The sequence below is a fragment of the Mirounga angustirostris genome, unplaced genomic scaffold, assembly GCF_029215605.1.
Source record: "Mirounga angustirostris isolate CCGP_5_RB_7025 unplaced genomic scaffold, mMirAng1.0.hap1 SCAF_10, whole genome shotgun sequence".
NCBI classification, from domain to species: domain Eukaryota; kingdom Metazoa; phylum Chordata; class Mammalia; order Carnivora; family Phocidae; genus Mirounga; species Mirounga angustirostris.
This window is the reverse complement of record NW_026991718.1, coordinates 34,964,840-34,988,340: the sequence shown is the minus strand read 5'-3', so window position 1 is coordinate 34,988,340 and position 23,501 is coordinate 34,964,840. Positions and strand designations below refer to the sequence as shown.

The window sequence follows — 23,501 nt, the reverse complement described above, 5'->3', positions numbered from 1 at the left end:
CGGTGCGCCACCGACCCGGGTATAGGGTCTCCCGTGCTCTCACCACCGGCTGGGAACTGGGAGCAACTTCCGTCTTAGGCTCGATAGCCGGGTTTGGGGCTGTCCAACCAGAAACCATTGGAAATTTGTTAAAAAGAGAAGCCTGGGCCTTACCCTGAATCTGCCGAATAAGGATTTCCAGGAGACTCTCTGGGCGTATCTCTTACGGAATGCCCAGGAGATACAGATGGCTCATTGCTATTCTACAGGCCGTCCCGTGCCTCTCCGTCTTCCTCCCACTGCTCCAAGTTCTGAGTGCGGCGAAGGGTCAACGAAGAAACGACTATGGACTCCTTCCTGCTCCAGAAACGAGTATCATTTAGGAACTAAAAGAAATGTAGAAAAGGTTTGAATATTAAAACGATGGCTCTCAGGAGGCAGTCCTCAGCCAGAGAGGGGACTTGTGAGGACTGAGAATGGTTTATAGACCCTATCTAGGGGTTCAGGGACAACCCATTGAGTCAGGACAAAAAAACACCATTTTCCCCTCTAGCTTTTTCAATCTGTGTCACTTTTTGCCAGCACTCATGGTGGCACATGGCCAGGATGGCAGAGCAAGTGCCCAACAAGCAAGCCCTCTTCCTCTGGGGTTGGGGAGGGGGCTAGCAGGTGGGACGGAGGTGCTGCCAGGGAACCATGGCTGGCCCAGGAGTTTCTCTTCCCTTCTGTGCTCTGGAACCAAGAAGGTGAGGGATGGACACATAAGAAAAAAATGTCATCTCATTGGTGACTTAGCACAACTAGATAGAAATGGAACTGCTCAGATTATCTTGAGGGGTGCCATCTGTCCCTGATGTGCCTTTTGGCATTGGCCTCCTACAGTGTCTGAAACTTCAGTCCTCTTAAATTCAGGACAGAGTGTGATACAGAGGCCTATGTCACAATGCATATTTGTTACCCAGGAGAGTTCATGGGTTGCTTAACAAGGATGTCCCCTCTTCCAGAGTGCTCTCATGTGGTACTTGATGTCAATTACTGTTAGGGTAGCTCTGGTTCCGAGCAACCTGGTAAGTTTGTGCATTACCCCAACATTCCCTTTTGCTGCTCCTTTGTAGTCAAACATTTCTCCCATTCCAACCTAGTGTGACCACGGATCTATCCCTAGAGTTTAGCCTTTTCCGGAATGTCATATACAGGATTATACAGTATGTAACCTTTTGGGAGTGGCTTTTATCACTCAGCATAAAGCCCTTGAGATCCATCTGTGTTGTCATGGGGATCAATAGTTCATTCCTTTGTACTCTTGACTCCAGCTGTCCTGTAAGGAAGATTGTCCTAAGGAGCTATTCAGCACATCCATTTACATCCTATAGCTGCAGAGAAATGTACTCTTTAAACATGTGCCTGGCTAAAATTCTACTACCATGGAAGATGGACAGAAAAAACGGGAAACAGATTGTAGGAACAATATTGATAAACTAGTTTACCCAGAGGAAGAGCAGGTAGCAAGAGCATCTCAAAGTCAAATTAGCCTGAGGGAGATGGCTCACCCTATTTTAAGCTAATTCTAAAAAACAAAAATGTGAAGGTGCTTTTGTAAGGCAGAACTGAAGCACAGATTGTTTTCTATAGGTCCCCTGTGTGCTCAGGCATCCATCATCACACAACCTCCAACTTTCCTGGGTTGGAAGCCCCATAGTAAAAACAGAAACTGTTCACAATTAGGGCTCAGGAATATGCAGTCATTGAGGGTGGACTAAAGATGCCCCAATGGTGGCCATTTTGAAAGAAGGTATTCCAAAAACAAAAACAGAAGTAGAAAGCCATTCCAATCTGGAATCAGATCTGGGTATTAAAAGCAGCAGTGTTTTTCAGGTATAGTGTGAAATTGTGCCTGAATATTTCTCTCCCACCCCATCACCCAGCTTCTGATCATACGCAATTTCCACTCTCAGTATAAGGCTAAATAAATTAAAAACAACACCACCACACAGGAGGGAAGAGCAAGAAAAATATGACTTCAAGTCCTAATCCTGGAAGGTCCAAACCCTTACTACAGTACAAAACCGTCCCCAATCCGGCCCCAAATTATGGTTGTCAGCCCTTAAATACCCCCTGACCATTCATCTTGCTACAAATTTTTTGCACTTTTATCCCCTAGTCTGTATCTTTGCAGGTGCTATTCTCTCTGCATAGATTGCACTTTGTTGTTGTTGTTTTTTAAGATTTTATTTATTTATTTGGGGGCGGCAGAGGGAGAGAGAATCCCAGGCAGAGTCCACCCTGAGCATGGAGCCCAACTTGGGCTTCAATCTCAGGACCCTGAGATCATGACCTGAGCCCAAATCAAGAGTCCGAATCTTAACCAACTGAGCCACCCAGGCGCCCCTTCTTTCTTCTTAATATTCTTTTTCAAGTGGACCACTTACAGGACTGTAACTGTCATAGGCCTTTTCTAACTTTCTCAGCCATAGTTAACTGCTTCCCGGTTGTACTCAGCTAGTGTCTCGGACGTGACATATAGAACATACTGCATTGTGTTGTAATACTTTTACATTCTGGTTTTTCCTTTGGACCGTGGTTCGTTTGGGGCAGTAACTGTGTCTTATTTATATCTAACAATGCCTTGCCTATGGTAGGCATTATAGGTTTTTTGAGTGTAAGTGTAGACTTGTTCCTGAAGTCTATTTTATCATATTCTTGTAATCTCCAGTCTTCTCTGAAGCTCTAGCTCAGTGGTTCTTAGCTCTAGCAGCACATTAGAATCACCTGAAGATCTTTGTAACCTCTCTCCTCAGTGGACCCCACGTATCAATGTGTCCAAAGCTTTTCAGGTGATTCCGACATGCAGCCAAGGATGAGAATGCCTACGATGTCTCCAACTAGGGAGGGCCCTTCCCGCAATACCAAGGCAGACGGACTGGTGTGCCCTCAAACTGTCGGTATCCTGGGCTTTCCTCTTCCGGCGCAAAAACGTGCACGTACCCTGCCTCAGGCCCAGCCTCGTCCTAGAACCGAATTCTGCGTTTCTCCGGCCCAAATTTCAGAATCAATTCCCTGAAAGTGGACAAGCTGAAGCAGAAAAAAAGCCTCTTCAAAGTGCCAGGAGACTCGTCGTTCTCGGTCTTTCGGGCGGTGAAAACCAAGGGTAGGGACCGGCCCCAAAGATCAGACACATTTCCTTCGGACGGCCCTTCCATCGGAGGACTGGACCGTGACATCACACGTAGGCCGTACTTCCAGGGTCCGATAAGTCTCCCATACATCCACCAACGTTCCCTCACTCGGCTACAGCAACTGGAACGCTGTGACCGACCCGCTTTGGAGCCGTCAGCCCCTTTCCGAGAAGCGTGCGCGTGCGCAGAATTTCATACGTCATATTGGAGCGCGCCGACCGCTGAGACTTCTGGGGAATGGAGTCTGTGAAAAGGCCGAACATTATTGGGAGCGCAGACGTCAGAGCCTTCGCGCAGGCGCATTACTTTCCCGACCTGACGAGGCGCCGTCTTCCTGGGTCCCGAGCACTCTGTGCCGGAGGTGAGGGCTGGGTGTTTGACTTCGAGATGCGGAGTGAGCGCAGCGGCCGAGAGAAGGGGACACTGAGAACTTGGGGGAGGTGCTGTGGGAGTAGAACGGGGTGACGCGGGCGGTGCCAGCCTGCAGAGAGAGACTGCAGAGAGAGAGTGTTAAGTGTGTGTGTTATGTGTGTGTGTACACGTCCCAGCTCGGAGAGGTGCGGACGGAAAGTTGCCCCTCGCCTCCGATGTGTGCGTGTATTCGTGGACTCTGGGCACTGTCAGGAGTGATCTTTCAGCATACACACACTATATTGCCAGTTCCCAACTTTCAGGTTGGAAGTTTGGAGCCTTCCTCCGCTCCTCTCGTCCTCCTTCCCATAATGGGTGTTTAATAAATATGGGTGGAATTGACATTAAATCTGTGGGGGTACCCACTCCGCCCCCTCCCTCTTTCCCAGGAAACGTCTCAGATTGTCTCGGTTAGCTCCCTGTCTTGGGCCTCCATACGAGGCCCTCATTTAAGGATTGATACATCATTTTTTAGACTACATCATTGAACTTTTTTTATTATTATTATTTTAACCATGGCATTTTAACTTTTAAGCTGGTTGGAATCCATTGTTGAAACCGATGGTTATTATTTAGCTTACTGACAAGTTTAATTCTAGAAGTAACTACATCTCTAAGATGTCTATGATTTAAAAAAGGATATTTGTGAATTGAGTCTGAGATGCAGTCCTTAAAGCTCTTGGCTTGACATATATGGTTATCCATTAAACCAATAATTAAAGCTACCTTAATGCCTAATGTGTCTGTTTCGGCTGTCAACATCATGCACAATCTTTTCTTAGTTCAGAGGAATGAATGGTAAAACGAATACTTTAATATCATTCTTTAGTTGCTAGGGCCCTTGATGAGGTGGGACCTTTCATGGAAGAGGTAGGATTTGAGGTGAAAAAAGGAAAGACAGGAAAGAAGTAGCAGAGCATTAGGCAGATTTGGGAGGGAGCTGATTTTAACTGGAGTGAAGTGTCAAGGAGTAGTGGGAGACAAGGGTGGAGAAAACTACACTGGCATGAGGACACAGAGGATCAGGACAAAACACAGGAGGCAGAGTGGATTGTATAGTTCTGATCTGAAGACTGACAGGAATAAAACTATTTGGGGACAGTAATTCTAAAGGTCATGTCCAGGACTAGAGAGAGGAAGGGACTAGTGGCAGGGAGCCAGTTAGGAATGCATAGTAATCCTGATGCAAGTTGTTACAGACCTGAATTAATGGTGTCAGTGGTAGGAAAGGATAAAAATGAATGCAGAAGAAGGGTCAGAAGGACCTGGTAACTAACTAGATTTGGGAGGAAAGAGAGCAAGGTAAAAGTTTGAATTGGGGGCATCTGGGAAAATAATAGAACATCGGACAAAAATGTCAAACTAGGGAGAGGGGTTAATTGGGGAGTTGCATAGGAGAAGATGTTTTCAGGTGCTGGCAGAATGCCTAAATCAAAATTTGCAGTCACTTGGAAATGCAAGCTGAGTTTGGAAGAGATATTGGGACTAGAATGGGAACCATCTCTGTAGAGGAGAAAAATGGAGGGCCAGGTGGATGGACTTTCTGAGGGATAGCAAGAACATTGTACAAAGACTGAGTGTTGGACAGCAGCCAAGTTTCCAGGGCAAGACTGGGGAAAAGAAGCAGGAACTTGAAGAAGCAGGAACTTGTCAGAACAATCAAAAGCAGCAGAGAAAGATAAGGAGAAAAGGATTATTATAATTAGAGATGCATTGGTAATTTTCGAGCGTACAGTTTCAGATGGTTAGGGGTGGCAAGAATAACATTCTTTGAATAACATTCTTTGAATAACATTCAAAAAGAGGAGATGGAATTGATAGGTGTGTGTCACCAAGAAGTTTGATCATGATAGGAAAACCCAAATGAGAACTCTTTTGCTAGAGAGAGGCCATGGGATTCAGTGAAGAAAGTTTCAGATAGACGAGGGTTGTATCTGTTTGAGGATGTGGGAAAAGAAGCTACTGGTGAGGTGGGAGATGGTGGAGAAAGAAAGACTGGGTAATGCAGGGAACAGATTCTGAGAGGCAACAGTAGTGGAAAAGGAGATAGGACACAGAGGACAATCAGGTAAAGACCCAGAAATGGAGACATTCTGTTTCATTGTCCTCACACCCCATGCTACTATGTACATAGCAGGTACTTGGACATATTTGTTGAATAGCAGGATGAATGAGTGGATGAATGGGTTGGTGTTGGGCAGTAGAAAGGAAAGCAATTTTCATTTATTGAACAGACTGTAAGATAAATGCTTTACATTAAGTGTTCATTTACTATTAATAACTCTCTGTGAATTAAACAACTGGAGGTCAACTTTTAGCTTAAGTAATCTGCCCAAGCCTTCCCAGTTAATAATTAAATGCCTGTGGAATGCTTTTACCACACAGACTGTCTCCTTTGGAACTCACTCTTGTGAGTGTTCTTCTGAAATTGAATGGTAGCCATGGAGGTTTGGAATAGCTACGGAGCAAGGATGGAACAGTAAAAGCTTTCCAGGCAAGGGCTCATTTGAAGATCTAGAATAAGAATTTGAAGAGTTTTTTTCTCCAGAAATACTCTGAGAACCAGTAATAGGACAAGAGAAAACAGAAATGACTCCATGTGAATTTGGTGGATTTGGGGAGCCTTGAGTATCACTGAGCCTACTGAAGCGACTGCCAGGGGAGGGAAGTCAGCCTGGCAGGGAGCCCACGGATAATGAGCACCTTGGGAATATCGACTGCTTACTTAATGGCTGGGGAGCTTTTATGCTCACCACCATTTGTAATGTGTTCCATGCTCACTTCATGAAGTCATAATCCAATAAATAAAACTTTGAAAATTGTCTTTAAGGATTTAAACATTGAGCAGTTTCAACTACAATTTCAGATGTAGTTCCACTGATTTGTTCGAAAAGCTCAAATGCTTTAGGCAACATATTCAAATACTTTGATTCCAAAGTTATTACTACACTTACACTTAAACCTACTCTAAAACAGCAACAACATGTTGTAATTAATATTTTCATTATTTCTACCTTCCTAAGGTTATAACATGACTTTTAGCTAATGCTAACACTTAGCACGTTATTCTGTATGCTTTATATGTATTCTACTTAAGCATCACAATAACTATGAGATAGGTACTTTCATTATTCTAATTTTACAGATGGGTAAACTGAAACAGAGGTTGAGAAACTTGCCTAAGGTCATACAGGTAGTAAGAGGCAGAGGTGGAATTTTATCTCAGGCAGTCTCTCCTGTATCTCTAAATACTAATTTACGCTCCTGTATCTCTAAATACTAATTTGGACTTCTTATTAGGGCCCAAGAGTAATGTTTTAAGACCCTCCTGGGAATGGAGGAATCTTGACAAGCAAGGGAAAGAATAGTGTCTTAACTCAGCTGGCAGGCTGCTGCTGATGTCTTATTTGTTTCCATTTGTGTATATATCACTCTGCCTCCTCCTAACAAGATTCAAATCCCAATCTCTCCTCGGGTCAAAATTCTTTCTTTATAGTTATACTAAACATGTTTTTCCAATAAGTTTTTTTTAAGTTTTTACCTTTTGCATAGGTTTTAAACATTTTTGCAAACTGGTGTTCACCCTCAAGGTAATATTCTTTTAAAGTTTTGCTTGGCCAGTGTTCAATAACCCATTGTCTAGTAAATATATATTGATCTGGTCTTTTGGTGTTTTTGAAAACTTAACTGTATTTTATTAGTATCTTGTAATTAATAAGATGAGATAGTGGGCTCATCTCCTAAGGGAGGAAGAATTAAGTCTGCATGGTTACTTTGCCTCTTTAGAAGAGCTCATGCTCTTTCTTCCTCTCCCCAGTACTGATTAGACTGTTTGGGGTTTGTAGTTCCTAATTCTGGGATTACTTGGTTTATCCCCATTCCCTAGATTTCTTTTTTCATGCTTATGTGAATGGACACAAGTATATAACCTAAAGATACATCTATACTTTGTGAATAGTCATACAATTAATAGGAAAAAAAACAAAGTACTTATTTATATTACTAAAGGTATAAACATTGCCCTCTTTGTATTACAACCATTTTTAAAATAAATTAATTTTTCCATTTTGAGTATGGAACTCATGGTCTTTCAAAATTCAAACTATTTCATTCAACAATAATAATTTTTATAACTTGGCCAGTGGAAGCCAGAGTCACCTGATTTTTCCTATCCAAAAAATGTGGGAACAGCTCAAACTCTAAATATTCCAAACTGTACTCATTAGCTTTCCCTCTAAACCTTCTTCTTCTCATGAATGGTACCATTGTGCACACCGTTGTTCAGATCAGTGACCTGGAAGTCACCCTTACTTCTCCCATCACCCTCAGCCTCCACTTGCAGTCAGTCTGTTGTCTGTTCTTCTTCTTCTTCTTTTTTTATTTATTTTTATTTTTATTTTTTTAAAGATTTTATTTATTTATTTGACAGAGAGAGACACAGCGAGAGAGGGAACACAAGCAGGGGGAGTGGGAGAGGGAGAAGCAGGCTCCCCGCAGAGCAAGGAGCCCGATGCGGGACTCGATCCCAGGACCCTGGGATCATGACCTGAGCCGAAGGCAGTCGCTCAACCGACTGAGCCACCCAGGCGCCCCCCTTTTTTTTTTTTTAAGATTTTTTTATTTATTTGTCAGAGAGAGAGCACAAGCAGGGGGAGCTGCAGGCAGAGGAAGAAGCAGCCTCCCCGATGAGCAAGGAGCCTGATGTGGGACTCAATCTCAGGACCCTGGGATCATGATCTGAGCCCAAGGCAGATGCTTAACCCACTGAGCCACCCAGACGTCCCTGTTCTTCATGTCTTGACAGTAGTTCCCCTTCTGTCCATTTCTGCTGCCACTACTTTTGCAGTTTTCATCATTTTTCCTTATTTAATTATGAGATTCCTCACTGGTCTCCTCATCTCCATTCTTGCCCTCCTCTAGTCCCATTCTGCTATAGCCACCCAGAATGGCATGGCTGCCTTTGTCGGAGGTCCACAAGATCACCCCACATTCAGGGACTTGCTGGAAGGATGTGGAGCTCAGCCTATAGTTGCACTCATGGCTAAGATTATGACCGTGATCTTGCAAGGATGTACAGCTAGGTCATATGGGGAAGAGACAGAGTCTGGAGAAACCCATATGCAGGCTTTCTTGTGCTCTCTCCCCACCATGAGGGGTCACACCATACACATCCTCTCCAGCAATGAAAATGCAACAACATGTGTGTGATGTTCCAGCTCACAAAAGCTCATTAGAGACTCAGAGCCCAAGTTTTTTTTATTGAGGGCTGGTTAGGTAGGCACCCTCTGCCTAACACATTCCAAAATTCTAGACCCTCTAGCAGGAAAGCAAGTGTTCAGCATAAACCACATTGTTTGCTCAAATAGTTTAGGCATAATGGACCACCCTTCTTTCTTAGGGAACCCTTCCAAAATCAAAGTTCCCAGACCCCAGCCAAGGACCAACCTGGCAAGTAGAACTTTCTAAGAATAGCTGTCTTGGATCTGCTGTAACTTTCCTGTATACCCCCATTCCTTCCTGTTATTTTTCCTGTACACCAAAGTAAATACATACTTACAAAAACAAAAATCAGGATATAAAGAATTATAAGAAATAGAATAAAACCACCTGTAATGCCACCACTCAAATTCCACTTACATTTTAGTATATATTCTTTTGGTCTTTTTTCTGTACATATATGCATACACAAATAAGTAATTTTAAGTACGCATTCTTCACTTAATATTTGTGAATTTGTTTAAAAAAAATTTTTTTAACAAAGCATCACAAACAAAGTTGAACTCTTCTAGATATTATTTACCTGTTTTTAAGTTGTTTTTTTTAAAGATGTATTTATTTGAGAAAGAGAGAAAGAGCGTGAGCTTCGTAGGGAGGAGCAGAGGGAGAGGGAGAGAGAATCTCAAGCAGACTCCCCATTGAGTGTGGAGCCTGATGCAGGGCTCAACCTCATGACCCTGAGATCATGGCTCTAAGATCATGACCTGAGCCAAAATCAAGAGTCAGAGGCTTAATTGACTGAGCCATCCTGGTGCCTTGTTTTTAAGTTTTATATAGATATTACACAGTAATTCTAAAACTTTCTTATTTTTTGCTCAGTAATTTTTGTGATTTATTATTAACACAAGACTACTTCATTCATCTTAATGTATAATATTCCAATACACATAAGTTCACACACATAAAATAACAATTTATCCTTCTGATGAATATTTAAGTTGTTTGCAGTTTATCACTAGTGATCTTTTCCTCAGTGATTCGTAATGCCAGCTCAGTTGTATATCAAGTTTCCCTACATGTTTGGATATGTTGGGGGATTTTTTATTCTAGTCTATTGGTCTGTTATCTGTGTGGCTATTTTTTCATGAAAATAAAAATCACATTATAGCATAGAGGTTAAAAACTGATTGACAGACCTGGGTTCAAATTCTACCTCAGCTTCTTTTAACCTTAACTTTCCTAATCTGTAAAATAGTACCATCCTGGGATGGAGCCCTGCATCGGGCTCCCTGCTCATCAGGGAGTCTGCTTCTCTCTATTGTTCTGCCTCTCCCCCAGCTTGTGCTCTCTCTCTCTCGCTCTCTCCCTCAAATAAATAAAATAAAATCTTTAAAAATCAATTAATTAATTAAATAGTACCTACCTTATTGATTTGTGAATATGGAATTAAATTATCCTGAGAAAGAGTGCTTAGTTGGGACACCTGGTTGGCTTAGTCAGTTAAGCGTCTGACTGTTGATTTCAGCTCAGGTCATGATCTCAGAGTCACGGGATCAAGCTCCATGTCAGGCTCCCTGCTCATCAGGGAGTCCACTTGTCCTTCTCCCCTCTGCTCCTCCCCCTGCTTGTGTGCTTTCTCTGTCTCAAATAAATAAAATCTTAAAAAAAAAAAATAAGAGTGCTTAGCACAGTGCCTAGTAAGTAGCAAATACTCAATAAATGCTAGTTGTTATTAATATGATATTAAATGGTATTACAGTGTATGGATGGGCTAGATTGCAAATTATTTAATCATATCTCCTGTTTTAGAAACATAGGATATTTCAAATTTTTCCTGTACTGTAAGGATTAAACGAGATAATACATGTAAAGTGCTTAAAAAGTTACCACATGTAGTACTCAGTAAAGGTTAGTGTTAATGATGACTAAGGATATTTTCACTTATTTCTTTAGGACAAACTCCTAGGAAAGATTTGCTGAGCCAAAGAGTATGTGTATTCCAAGGCCCTTTATACAAATTGCAATGATCTTTCTAAAACACAAATCTGATGATAATACTTCCATGTTTAAATTCTTCAGTGATCTCCTTGCCTGTGGTCCCTCTTCCATGTATGGGACCATACAAAGCTGTCCTTGATCTAGCTTGTCTCTGTCTACTTCACCACAGCACTGCTCACAGCCTAGACCTCTGCCATTCTAAACTAGTTACAGTTGTTAATCTTGTCCATGTAAAGACCCGCCTCCTCGTTTTTGAAAAACTTGGTGTTTTTCCTGCCTAGAATGTTCCACCTCCTCTCCCAAATCAAAACTTACCTTATATCCCATTTCTGCCAAGGAATCTACAGCCTTCTATGTGGGTGAGGCAAGCCTCTGATGGGCTTTCATAGTTTGTTGTGGGTATGTCTTTATAGTATGGATCCATCCTGTAGTGACACATTTGGGTTACTTGTTTGTCCTATGTTCTAAGCTATAAGCTTTTGGGGGACAAGGATAGTGTCCTAAAGTTTTTGTGTTTGGTATAAATAGTTGGTGCTGAATAGATGTTGGTTGGATAGAAGGATGCGTGAATAGCAAGGATCAGTACCCATATCCCCTTGACTGCAGGAGAGTAATCAGTGAGCCACCTCTTTGCCTCATCCTTCCTTGGGACCACACTTCCCGTCCCACTCATGACTCCTGGAAGTGCTTGACTTAACTGTGTTTAATTAGACTCTTGACTGTGGGAAACTGAGACCTACTCAGCTAACTCAAGTAAAGGGAGTTTAGTGATAGGATTCACGCAAAGCCTAAGAAGGTTAGAGTGTTACAGCAATCCAAGAATAAATAAGGCTGATCTAAATGCAAATTGGAGCCCAGGGGTGTACTGCATGAATTGAGGGACTTCAAAGCCAGTAAAAAACTCTTAGGTCTTTGCTCCAGTGCTTCACCACTAATGTGACTAGGCTCTTCTTCCTCCCAGCCTAAGTCTAGTCTTATCGGGTCATGCCTTCCACAGACTCATGGGTTCTGCTTCCTGGTAACTTTGGCTCCCCTGATCCTCATAGCTACTTCCATCCCTCATGATACTCTTTTCAGCTCATCGCCCACCTGTTGTCCTGACATTTCTTAGTTTATATTCACCTTTTCAAGCTAGATCACATCTCAGTCTACTACCTGAGGCCTACGTCAGTGTGGCTCCAGGAGTGAGACACAGCATCACGTGGAACAAAACATGGCTGCCCAATGGCTACTCCTTTAGCACAGGGTTGCAAATGGGGTATTTTTCCCTTAAAGAGGCTGTGGGTGGGACGCCTGGGTGGCTCAGTCGGTTAAGCGTCTGCCTTCAGCTCAGGTCATGATCCAGGGTCCTGGGATTGAGTCCCACATCAGGCACCTTGCTCAACAGGGAGCCTGCTTCTCCCTTTGCCTGCCACTCCTTCTGCTTGTACTCTCTCGCGCTCTCCGTCTAGCAAACAAATAAATAAAAATCTTTAAAAAAAAAAAAAAAAGAGGCTATGGGTATTTACTTGACATGTCTTTCCATATAGTCATTTATAAGATTTCTTAGACATTTTATCTGGTAACATCAGGGCAATATTGAATGTGAACTTATAAATATAGTATAAGCTTCATATGTTCTTGATTCCCAGGAACAGAACTCTTCCTCTGGGATCATGGTCAAACCAGCACCCCCTTGTGTCCTGACCAACAATATCCATGGCCTTTTTTTTTTTTTAAGATTTTATTTATTTATTTGACAGAGAGAGACACAGTGAGAGAAGGAACACAAGCAAGGGGAGTGAGAGTGGGAGAAGCTGGCTTCCCGCGGAGCAGGGAGCCCGATGCAGGGCTCAATCCCAGGACCCTGGGATCATGACCTGAGCTGAAGGCAGACGCTTAACGACTGAGCCACCCAGGTGCCCCTATCCATGGCCTTTCATTCCAATTCTGGGTTGGGGTGGTGTTGCTGCTGGCCTTGCTTTGCCTTGCCTTCCCTTTTTGTAGGGTATTAAGAAAAAGAATGAGTATATAACTCACTGGTATTTGGAGATTTCTTGCTTTATGGGTCAGAAAACTACAAACCTTCTAAGACTGGTCTTTCTCATACTGTCTTTCCCATCCCACACCTCTTCTTCATTAGGACTCTGCCCTTTTCTACAAGGAGAGCACACAGGAGGAATGGCTGCTGTGTCTCCGACTGCCAGGTGCCAGGTGAGGTGGACTTTGTCTGAAATACTCTGTGAGTCTCCAGATTGCAACCACTTTTCTCTCTCTATCCAGAAGCTTCTTCAGTCAAACTTAGCCAGGTGAATGAAGGGCTCCGGAGGGAATGCATCTTTCCCATTTGATTTGTCGTATCCATCAGTGACCTTTTCTTGCCTTGAGCATGTGCGCATTAGCTTGTCACCAGGCACATGGCCACTGTGGCCTTGGCTCTGAGAGCTTTTGCCTAAAAAAATGATGGTATAGGTTGGCTTGGATGGTTTGGGCAACAGTTCTAGTCCTGACTTCCCTTCAGTGCATCCCTCTGAGAGCAGATCCCACAAAAGTGCATCCCTCTGAGAGTGGACCCCAAGTATTCCAGGAAGTGTTGGATTAGGCTGGGGAATATGACACTTGCTGAAGAGCCCCTCAGTGAGGTGGTGAGAGTCCCAAAGAGAGATGAGTGTGAGTAGAGACATGGGGCTTGCCCCATTCCTGCCTACGGACTTGGAGTCTTGATTTTATGCTCTGGCTTATAACTTCAGCAAGCACACTGGAGACTCATCTGGGGTTTTAGGATTGGGGGTAAAGATGCAGTCTTACACAATCACAAAGCATTAGCATGAAATGAGGGGATCTGAAGGACAACCTAATCAACACCATCATTTTAAGGATTTGTAAAGAAACCCAGATAATGAGTGGAATTCAAATAAGGTTGTAGATTATAGTATAATATCAATGATATTTTCTTGACTTTCATTACTATACTGTGATCATATAAGAGAATAGCCTTGTTTTTATGAAATATGCATAAAATCTGAGTAAAGAGGCATCATGTTTGCAAGTCGCTCTCAAGAAGTTCAGGAAAAAGATAGGATAATGTGTATATACTGAGAGAGACAAAAAGATAAAGCAAGTGTGGAAAATGTTAACATTTGGGGAAGCTGGGTGAAGGGTGTACATAGGCTTTCTCTGTTCTGTTCTTGCAAATTATCTGTAAGTATGAAAAAAGAGCCCCTGACATTCACAGGCTCAGCTGTGAATATAAGGATTATGACCAAGAACTTCATGCCTCAGGGAATTATGCCACTTACCCCAAGTGCTTCAAAGCCCTACTTTATCAGAACCATTTCGCTTCCCCTCCTTCCACAACCCCAGGGCTATCACCTTTATGACTGTTTTGTCTGGTCCATATAAAAAGAAGGGTTATGAGTAAGGGACAATGTGATTGTGTTTCCAGGAATCAGTGACATTCGAGGATGTGGCCGTGATTTTCACAGATGAAGAGTGGAGGCATCTAGTCCCTATTCAGAGGGACCTCTACAAGGAGGTGATGCTGGAAAACTATAAGAGCATTGTCTCATTGGGTAAGGAGAACTTCCTGTAAGAAGTTAGACTCTGTACTGTGTTAATGGGGGGTTGAGGGGCCAATAAATGATACTCTTCTCCCACCTGAGTTCTGAAGCACCAAGAGACAAGATGGAAGAGTAGAAGGATATGGCTTAGGTAAGCTTCTTAATGCTGAACCCCAGCATTGGACAGACTTGCTTCCTGAGCCATAGGCAGGTTGTACAACCCCAGCCTCCCTTGCTCAGCATCCTGTCCCTACAGTACAGAGGACCCACTCTCCAAAGGGGGAAAGGAGCAAACAGAAGAAGCTGAGTTACATATGCCCAGTTTCTCCCCCAGCTCATCAGTCAGGTAACTTACTCAGCTCCATCCAGAGGACTAAGGGCACCATCTTGTTGAGAGAAAATTTCTCCTCAGAGAAGCAGAAGAGGGGAGGGAGAAGTGTTTCCCTTTAAAAAGAGGGCAGTAGGTGTAGAAATACAAGGCTGTGCCTCAGAGTAGGTCACTAGAAATGAGTTTGATTTTGAATATTTATCTTAAGTGCAGTCAGAGAGAGGCCTGCAGAAGGCACTTTGCTGTTAAAAAGACTTGTGTGACAAAAGGAAAATTAAGAATGACTGCTGATGGAGGCGCCTGGCCGGCTCAGTCTGTAGAGCATGCAACTCATGATCTCGGCGTCGTGAGTTTAAGCCCCACACTGGGTGTAGAGCTTACTTTAAAAAAAAGAAAAGAAAAGAAAAAGAATGCTGGTGTGAGATATTCATGAGAAGTAAAGGTTGGGCTCCTATACATAATGACAACCTCCTAGGGGCTTCCAGAATAAGAGACTGAGTGTGCAGATTCAGAAACAGGTGTAAAATAAGCAGCAGGTGGCAGTCAAAGGAGTCACACTGCAGATTTTCTATGAGGCAGGTCAAGAATTTAAATAGGCCAAATAGGAAAAACAGGATGGAATGTTCAGGGAACATTAAGGGAGACTGCTGAGACTTTGTCACAGACTTTGGTGGGATGAAATATTGGGGAGAATAGAGTTCCTAAGATCAGAAACAGGAAGCCACAGGGAGGCAATGGATGTGGCCAATTTGTCAGCAGATGATCAGCATTTAAGCAGATAGGTGATCCCTGGGCCCAGTAAGAAAGTGTTCTCTTTCCCAAGTTGGGGTCCCCAATGGAAGGTGAAGTTTAGACTTCAAGACTACTTCTAGGATGGATTCTATTTCTTTAAATAACCAAAAATGGATAGATTCACTTGTAGAAATTTGTCCCAAGCAAATAATAAGATCAGCAGCCCCGGGTATACAAAAATGTTCATCACATCATTGTTTGTCAATAGCAAAACAGTAAAAACAGTCTGAATGTCTGTCCGCAGGAGATTAAATAAATTAGATTATTCCATACAATTAACATCATGTAGCCATTAAAGTGGTGACGTAGATCTGTGCTAATTAAAATAAAATAATATTTTAAGTTTATTATGTGAAAAAAAATCAAGTTTACAAGTCAGCATTATTTTATAACCCAGTTTTTAACAGAATGTATCTATAGGTATCGTTCAGTTTCAAAATGAATAGAAAGAAAAAATGAATACGAAGTACAAAAGGTGATTTTGCTTTTTATTTCTACTTACCTCTAATTTTCCTACAACAAACATGACCCACTTGTGTAAATAAAAGCTTAATACCAAAGGGTAAACCAACCAACAAAATCACACGTTTTTTACTCAAGATGATCTGTCTTCATTCTTATCTTCCCTGAGCCAAGGGCTCTTCCCCACCATCCTACCAGTGCTAAAGCTATGACATCCCATTCACTTCAACAGGGAAAATAAACACATCAATTCAAATGGACTTTATCAACTTTTTTACCAAGTGCTACTTGTTCCTTTTTAGAACCTCAGTCTTGACCTCCATTCTGAGCTTCCCTCATCCTTTTGCATTACTTTGTACTCTGCGTTCCTGGCTTGCGCCCTCTGCCTTTCCATTTTCTCTCAGAAGGACTTGGAGGTTGGGTTTAAGCTTTGGAATAGTTGTGTATTTTCATCACATACCTGGCTTGTTTCTTTATCCCTGAGCAGGACTTCCAGTTCCTCGACCTGATGTCATTTTTCAGTTGAAGAGAGGGGATGAGCCTTGGATAGTTGATCTTCATGGATCTGAGGAGAGAGAATGTCCAGAGAATGTCTCTCTAGGTAACTGTGTATGAACAGGGCAGGGCAGGGCAGAGTTTTGTTTTGTGGTTGTTATTTGGGTGTGTGGGAAGGAGGTTTGGGTACCATGTTTTTCTCACATTCACATCTTCTGCTTTCGTGTTTATTCTGTCACCCACCGCTTTCATTTTTTTCTCCACACCTGAAAGTGTTACTCATCTTTATCCACCAAATGTTATTATTCTGTCAGATCTGTCACGTTGCCCATTCACACTTTGATATTCCTGTTGCCCACTGTCCCCCCCACTTACCATATTCTCCTAATTATCCTGGCCACGCTCCCAGTGGAAAGTCTTCTCTCTTCTGAGCTGTCCACTGTCAGTTCTGTTCCCTTTCCAAGTCTCAGTCTTTTCCCAGTGCGAACAACTGTCTGTGGGAGCAGGCAGGGTGGTTACCATACACTACTGTTCCAATTTATTGTAGCATCTCTTCTTTCTGCTGTAGTAGTTCCTACCCCAGGAAAGAAACTACAACTGTATTTTCTGTCCGTTCCAGACTGGGAGACTAAGCTTGAGATTCACGGTGCTTCAGAAGAAGAAGAATCAGAAGGAACAGTGAGGGGAAAGCTTGGAGAAGTTCCTGTGTGTCCTAAATTTGAAGTTCATGCACTGGAGGGTGAGTCGGAAGCAGGAAAGGAGAGCCCTGCCGTCCAGACCTGCAAGAAGTCCCTTTCCCAGAAGGAAAGCTTGCAGCAAGGGTCTACCCCTCTCAAGAAAATTCTCACTAAAGAGAGAGACCAGGAATGCAGCCACTGTGGGAAGACCTTTTTTGACCACTCATCCCTTATCCGCCACCAGAGGACTCACACTGGAGAGAAGCCCTATGACTGTCACGAGTGTGGGAAGGCCTTCAGTCACAGGAGCAGTCTCAGTAGACATCTGATGTCTCACACTGGGGAGAGCCCCTACGAATGCAACGCGTGTGGGAAGGCCTTTTTTGACCGTTCGTCCCTAACTGTCCATCAGCGAATTCATACTGGAGAGAAGCCCTTTAAATGCAGCGAGTGTGGGAAAGCCTTCTTTGACCGTTCATCCCTAACCCGACACCAGAGAATCCATACCGGAGAAAGCCCTTATGAATGTAATCAGTGTGGGAAAGCCTTTAGCCAGAAAAGTATTCTTACTCGACATCAGCTCATCCACACTGGCAGGAAGCCTTATGAATGTAATGAGTGTGGGAAAGCCTTCTATGGTGTCTCATCCCTGAACAGACATCAGAAAGCTCACACTGGAGAGCCGCACTATCAGTGCAGTGAGTGTGGGAAAGCTTTCTTTGACCGCTCATCCCTTACACAGCATCAGAAGATTCACACTGGAGACAAGCCATATGAGTGCACCGAATGTGGGAAAGCCTTTAGCCAGAGATGCCGGCTTACGCGACATCAGAGAGTGCATACAGGAGAGAAACCCTTTGAATGCAGCGTGTGTGGGAAAGTGTTCAGTTCTAAATCGTCTGTTATTCAGCATCAACGGCGTTACGCCAAACAAGGAATAGACTGAGTTGGTGAAAGCTTTAGTCAAAGGACCTCCATAGAAACTCAAGATAGGTCTTCCCCGTCATAAGCAAATCCATCCTTTGAGCATTCTACCTATTCTGGCTACTAATCTCCTTTTCCATCTCTGCTACACAGTGTGAATAAACATTCTCTACCTACTGTGTTAGAGAACTGACGTGGGATGCCGGAAGTTAGGATGTGACTCTAAAGGGCCAACATTTTGCGGAAGTTTGTCAGACAACAGGATAAATATTAGGAGGTGATCCTCAGACACACCTCTTGTCTGAGGGCCCACGTATCACTGCACTTTAATAACTGGAGGCTTGAACAGGAGGGAAGGCAAAATTGGAGCAGCCCTGTTGTTTCCAGAACAGTTCTTTTTATTGCTGTGTCCCTTTCTCTGGGAGCTTTTTTGGGCACCAACCTTGTTCTTTGTGTCCCAGCTTTTAGGTCCCTCCTACTACTAATTAGCACTTACTGAGTGCTTATTATGGGGTAAGCACTCAGCGGAGAGTTTGGGAAAGAGTAGATTATTTGGTCCTCTCACCAACCCTATGAAGTAGAAGTAGGTACTGTTACTATCCTCATTTTACAGGTGAGCAAACTGAAGTTTATAGGTGTTAAATAATTTGCCCAAAGTGACACAGCTAGTAAAAGGTGAAGCTAATCCTTGAATACAAGTCTACCTTCAAAGTCTGTTCTCTTAACCATTATGCTATATGGTTAGTTTAATAATTTATGTACATGTATTATCTCCTCAACTAGATTGTAAGCACTTGGAGGCATGACTTATGTGTCTTTGCATCTCACACAGTGCCTTGCACATAATAGGTGCCCAATAAATATTTATCTGAATTAATGACTTTTCTACTTACCGAGTTCTCTCTATTTAAAACACCTCTTGGATGTCCATCCTGTCTCTGAATTTTCAGTCTACCCTACACCTTTATCCTCTCAGGCTCCCATTACTGTGGTAGTCACTTCCTAATTTGAATTCTTCCCTCTTCACTATTGAACAGGGGTATGCTAGGCTCTCGTAACCCCCCAACTGAAGATTCATGTCTCACATAAAATCTGATGTGAGTCAGTCTGTCTTACTCCATCCTCATCATTTAGAACATGTTGCCTCTAAGGTTATCATGAAAGATAAAACTGAAAGATATTTTAGGATATTTTTAAGGGCCATCACTTGTGTCCACATCTCATAAACCAGAACCCAGCACCAGAGGCTAGGAAAGTAAACAAGCACCTCAATATTTGGTTAACATCAAAAACTTCTGTCACAAATTACATTTTGCATGTTACTGACATTTTGCACATTACTTTTAGACCAGTCTTTCTAAATGACCCCTTCCTGCTCATCATTGCCTTACTCAAGACCTAAAATAGCTCCCTGTTTAATGAAAGCTTCTCTGAATGTTTAAGGTCTGCCTTGATGTGATTCCACATCACTGAACTTTAAGTTCTGACTCCCTAAACTCTTCTATGCCCTGGGCCCAGCCCTATATTTTTATTTTATTAAAGGTCAGGGACTAGGCAGCTTTGACCCTAGGCATCTGCATTCCCTTCCTAGTTGCTTGATGTGAAGCCCAGAAGAGGACTTGATTCTGAAAGGCTGTCTGGAATTTAGCTTACCTGCATGAATCCCAGTGGAACAAGATGCATTTCTCCTGAGAGGTAAAGTCAGATTCAAGAAGCTGGATTGCCAAACAGAACCCCCCCCCCCAAATCTACTAACAACCCTATTTGTCCACCTTTCTTAAAGCAGATGAGTGACAGGGAAGACTTCACGTGTGGACTCTTGAAGCAACTTGAAGAAAAACACTTCAGAGAGTGCAGAATCTATCAGAGTGGATAATATCTGGTATTATTTAATAATGTCAAGTAGAAAATAAAAGGGACTATTGACAAACTTTGACCAATGACTATATCTGAGAGTTCTGAATCTTCAATTTATTCCCTTGTCAAAAGTAAATTGAGGATCAAGTATTTCCCCAAGATATTCTGCCATTGTCAGCAAGATGAGACTAGAACAAATTCAGAATACTAATGGAGTTTTGAGTATAGTGTTAAGTGAAACAGAATGGGGACATAAATAAGATAGTTTCCTTTTGTTCCCTTTTTAAATTTAGTGATCTGCAGAGCATTTTTAAAAATGTGAAGTACTCTTCCACCTCCTACTAAAAATTCTGAGGGCAGGGCCATTTTCCCTTTTAACTGATATCTTCCAAGAGGGCATACAGTACTGGAGACCTTAAATTTTGGGTGTTTTTTTTTTTTAAGATTTTATTTATTTGACACAGAGAGAGACAGCAAGAGCAGGAACACAAGCAGGGGGAGTAGGAGAGCAAGACGCAGGCTTCCCGCCAAGCAGGGAGCCTGATGCGGGGCTCAATCCCATAACCCTGGGATCATGACCTGAGCTGAAGACAGACACTTAATGACTGAGCCACCCAGGCGCTCCCCCCCTTTTTTTTTTTAAAGATTTTATTTTTTTTAGAGAGCGAGCGAGAGAGAAACAGCATGAGAGGGGAGAGGGTCAGAGGGAGAAGCAGGCTCCCCGCTCAGCGGGGAGCCTGATGTGGGACTCGATCCCAGGACCCTGGGATCATGACCTGAGCCGAAGGCAGACGCTTAACCATCTGAGCCACCCAGGCGCCGGGGCGCCCCCCTTTTTAAAGATTATTTATTTGAGAGAGAGAGCATGAGAGTGGGGAGGGCCAGAGGGAGAAGCAGACTCCCTTCTGAGCAGGGAGCCTGATGTGGGACTCGATCCTGGGACTCCAGGATCATGACCTGAGCCTAAAGCAGTCGCTTAACTAACTGAGCCACCCAGGCACCCAAATTTTGAGGTTTTAGCTTCACCAAATGATCATTAGGAGTATCAAATCTTAGAATCAGAAATTGGTCAAATTGGAAGTATGCCATATTTTTAAAATTGAAAATGAAACTGGTGGAATTAATTTTAATATTTCGTTCAATATTTGAATTTAATTTAAATATTTAAAATTTTCATGCAATGTTATTTCAACATGTAATCAATATAAAACTTATTGAGATACCCTACATCCTTTTTTAAAAAACTAAATCTTCAACTACTTTGCATTTAGAGCACATCTCAAATTCAGACTAGCCATATTTCAAGTGCTCAGTAGCCACCTGTGGCTAGCTGTATTGAACAGCACAGTTCTGGATAGCCATCTGGAGCTTCTAGAGGGAAAAGATAAAGGATTATTTTGATCATTGGAGATGTTGGAGGGATGCTTGCTTCTGGCCATGTGGCAAGCACTCTGCACCTGTAGAAGGCAGTCTTCTGCTTCCAGTAGGTCAAGTGGTGTCCAAGCCTGGGAAGCCTGTTGTTACCATCCCTCAGACACATTTTTAACAGATCTCAAAACAGCTGCTTTGATCTCTGTGTGCCTGACTCCTTTGTTCTTTCTGAGTTGGATCTTTTATTATCTCAGGTGGGGAAGAGATGTTATGTATGAACCTTTAACAACCCAACCAGGATATGGAGGAGGAAGTATCTAAGGTTGCCAGTTAGTGAAAGATAAAAGATACTTTGTGTGATCATTTCACCTTTTCTGAGCAGGATATTAGAATCCATTTATTATGATTCTGGAGGGAGGAGGATGTTTTATTAGAATGTGCAAAGGACGAATGGTGCTGGCGATGGATGTGCCCAGTAGAAGCCACTAGAGCTCCCCCACCACCCCAAAATTGTCAATATAAAACAGAAAAATTACAGCCATGATGATAAAGTTGGAGGACCTGGGAATGATTTGTCCCACCATTTCCTTTCTGATTCTTTGATTTGTCTGGTCAAAAAGCTAAATCCTGGAAGTTAACTATCTCTGATATTACAGAAAAGCTAATGAAATGGAGTCAATTGTAGCTACTTCTGTGCTTCACCTTGTTTCTACATTGGAAGGTAGCTGTAAGTTGCCCTTTGACTGATATGTAGCCACTGATCTAGTTAACACATTATTTTCTATACCCATTAAGTTGATCCACCAGTAGCAGTGTAAATTTAATTTCACCTAACACACTAGCAATTTACTTTTACTGGCCTGCCACTGAGATATTTTTTTTGCATTATACCATAATTTGATAAAGCAAGATTTAAATCATTAAAATAATGAAATTATTCATCATACTAATGACAGTATCTGTTAAAAAGAGAAGGAGAAAAAGCCAATAAATAGCACGTAATCAAGTTAGTCACTGCCGTGGGCAACTGAGACTCAATCCCACTAGGACCTGGGAGTCATGTTGAATGAGCCTCAGAATTATCTGCCCCTGAAGTGGGGAGCATTTATCTACCGGCTTCCATCCCCTGTTGGTTAAGTGTTGCTGCATGAACACCCAGGGTTTCTGTAGTCATCCCCATGGCAAAGTCAGAGACTAACTCCAGGGAGGGAAGTGACAAGGGTGGGGTACAACTGAAGCGAGGGTTTATCTGATTATGTTTGTGCAAAAGTGTTTGCTGCAGCATGGCTGGGGTAAAATTTGGGCCAAAGGAATATGAGGTAGTGTACCCAATAGAGAGTGAGCTCAATTGAATATATTGAACTTGAGATGTTTGTGAAATATCCAGACATATGTGGAAATGTTCTGTAAGCAAGACTGAGTTAAAAAGAGTAATCTCAGATATATGGCTATCTGAAACCATATGAGTGATGGGAAATAGCTTATCAAAGTGTAGGTAGGAAGAGACTAGGATCTAGGATAGGTCCTTGAAGAACACTGAGATTAAACGGGCATGAAGAGAGGAAGAGCCCATAAAAGGAGAGTGAATAGAAGAGGATAGGGAGGTAAGAGAACCACTAGGTGAGAGCAGGGTCACAGGAAAGACTTTCAAGAAAAAGAATAGTGAAAAAGTATTCAATGTTACCAAGTGGTCAAGAAAGACAAAGCCTTAGCCTTTTCACGACGATGGCACCAAAGGCAAAGTAGGAAAACCCTGCCCCTCCCAAAGCAGAAGACAAAGCAAAGGCTTTGAAGGCCAAGAAAGCCATGCTGAAAGGCATCCACAGTCACAAAGAAAAAATCCGCAAGTCACCTACATTCCCACAGCCCAAGATACTGTGTATCCGAAGGCAGCCCAAATACCCTCCAAAGAGCACCCCCAGGAGAAACAAGTTTAACTGCTATGCCATCATTAATTCCCCCTGACTATGGAGTCAGCCATGAAGAAAATATAAGACAACAACACACTTGTGTTCATTGTGGATGTCAAGGCCAATAAGCACCAGATCAAACAGGCCGTGAAGAAGCTTTGTGACATTGACAGAGCCAAGGTCAACACCCTGATCAGGCCCGAAGGAGAGAAGAAAGCATACGTTCAACTGGCTCCTGACTATGATGCTTTGGATGTTGCCAACAAAATTGGGACCATCTAAACTGAGTCCAGCTGGCTAAATCTAAATCTAAATTTTTTCACCATATCCGGGGGGGGGGGGGAGACAAAGCGTTAACGTTCCCT

The 23,501-nt window shown here is 42.7% G+C and overlaps 2 protein-coding genes and 1 pseudogene across 4 annotated transcripts in view; 2 read left to right on the top strand and 1 right to left on the bottom strand.

Moving 5' to 3' along the window:
- The window catches only part of LOC123851034 (small ribosomal subunit protein uS5m), a 41,818-nt gene extending 41,610 nt beyond the window's left edge, over positions 1–208 (bottom strand). The window contains exon 1 of the mRNA XM_064572183.1: positions 154–208. The gene's annotated coding sequence lies outside the window, so the exon portion shown is untranslated. The remainder of the gene's footprint in view (positions 1–153) is intronic.
- Positions 208–18,875, top strand: ZNF2 (zinc finger protein 2). 3 transcript variants are annotated; one of them, XM_064572184.1, is made up of 6 exons: positions 3,398–3,516; positions 12,524–12,679; positions 12,904–12,974; positions 14,206–14,332; positions 16,390–16,503; positions 17,017–18,875. In XM_064572184.1, the coding sequence occupies exons 3-6, from the start codon at positions 12,942–12,944 to the stop codon at positions 18,018–18,020; spliced, it is 1,278 nt and encodes a 425-aa protein (XP_064428254.1). In that variant the 5' UTR covers positions 3,398–3,516; positions 12,524–12,679; positions 12,904–12,941; the 3' UTR covers positions 18,021–18,875. The 3 variants fall into 3 exon arrangements, with proteins under 3 accessions (XP_045740474.1, XP_064428255.1, XP_064428254.1); XM_045884518.3 differs by lacking the exon at positions 12,524–12,679 and having other exon boundaries at positions 208–3,516; XM_064572185.1 differs by lacking the exons at positions 12,524–12,679; positions 12,904–12,974 and having other exon boundaries at positions 3,397–3,516.
- Positions 18,876–20,008: 1,133 nt separating this feature from the next.
- On the top strand, positions 20,009–23,463 carry LOC123851037 (large ribosomal subunit protein uL23-like; annotated as a pseudogene).
- The last annotated feature ends 38 nt before the right edge of the window (positions 23,464–23,501 follow it).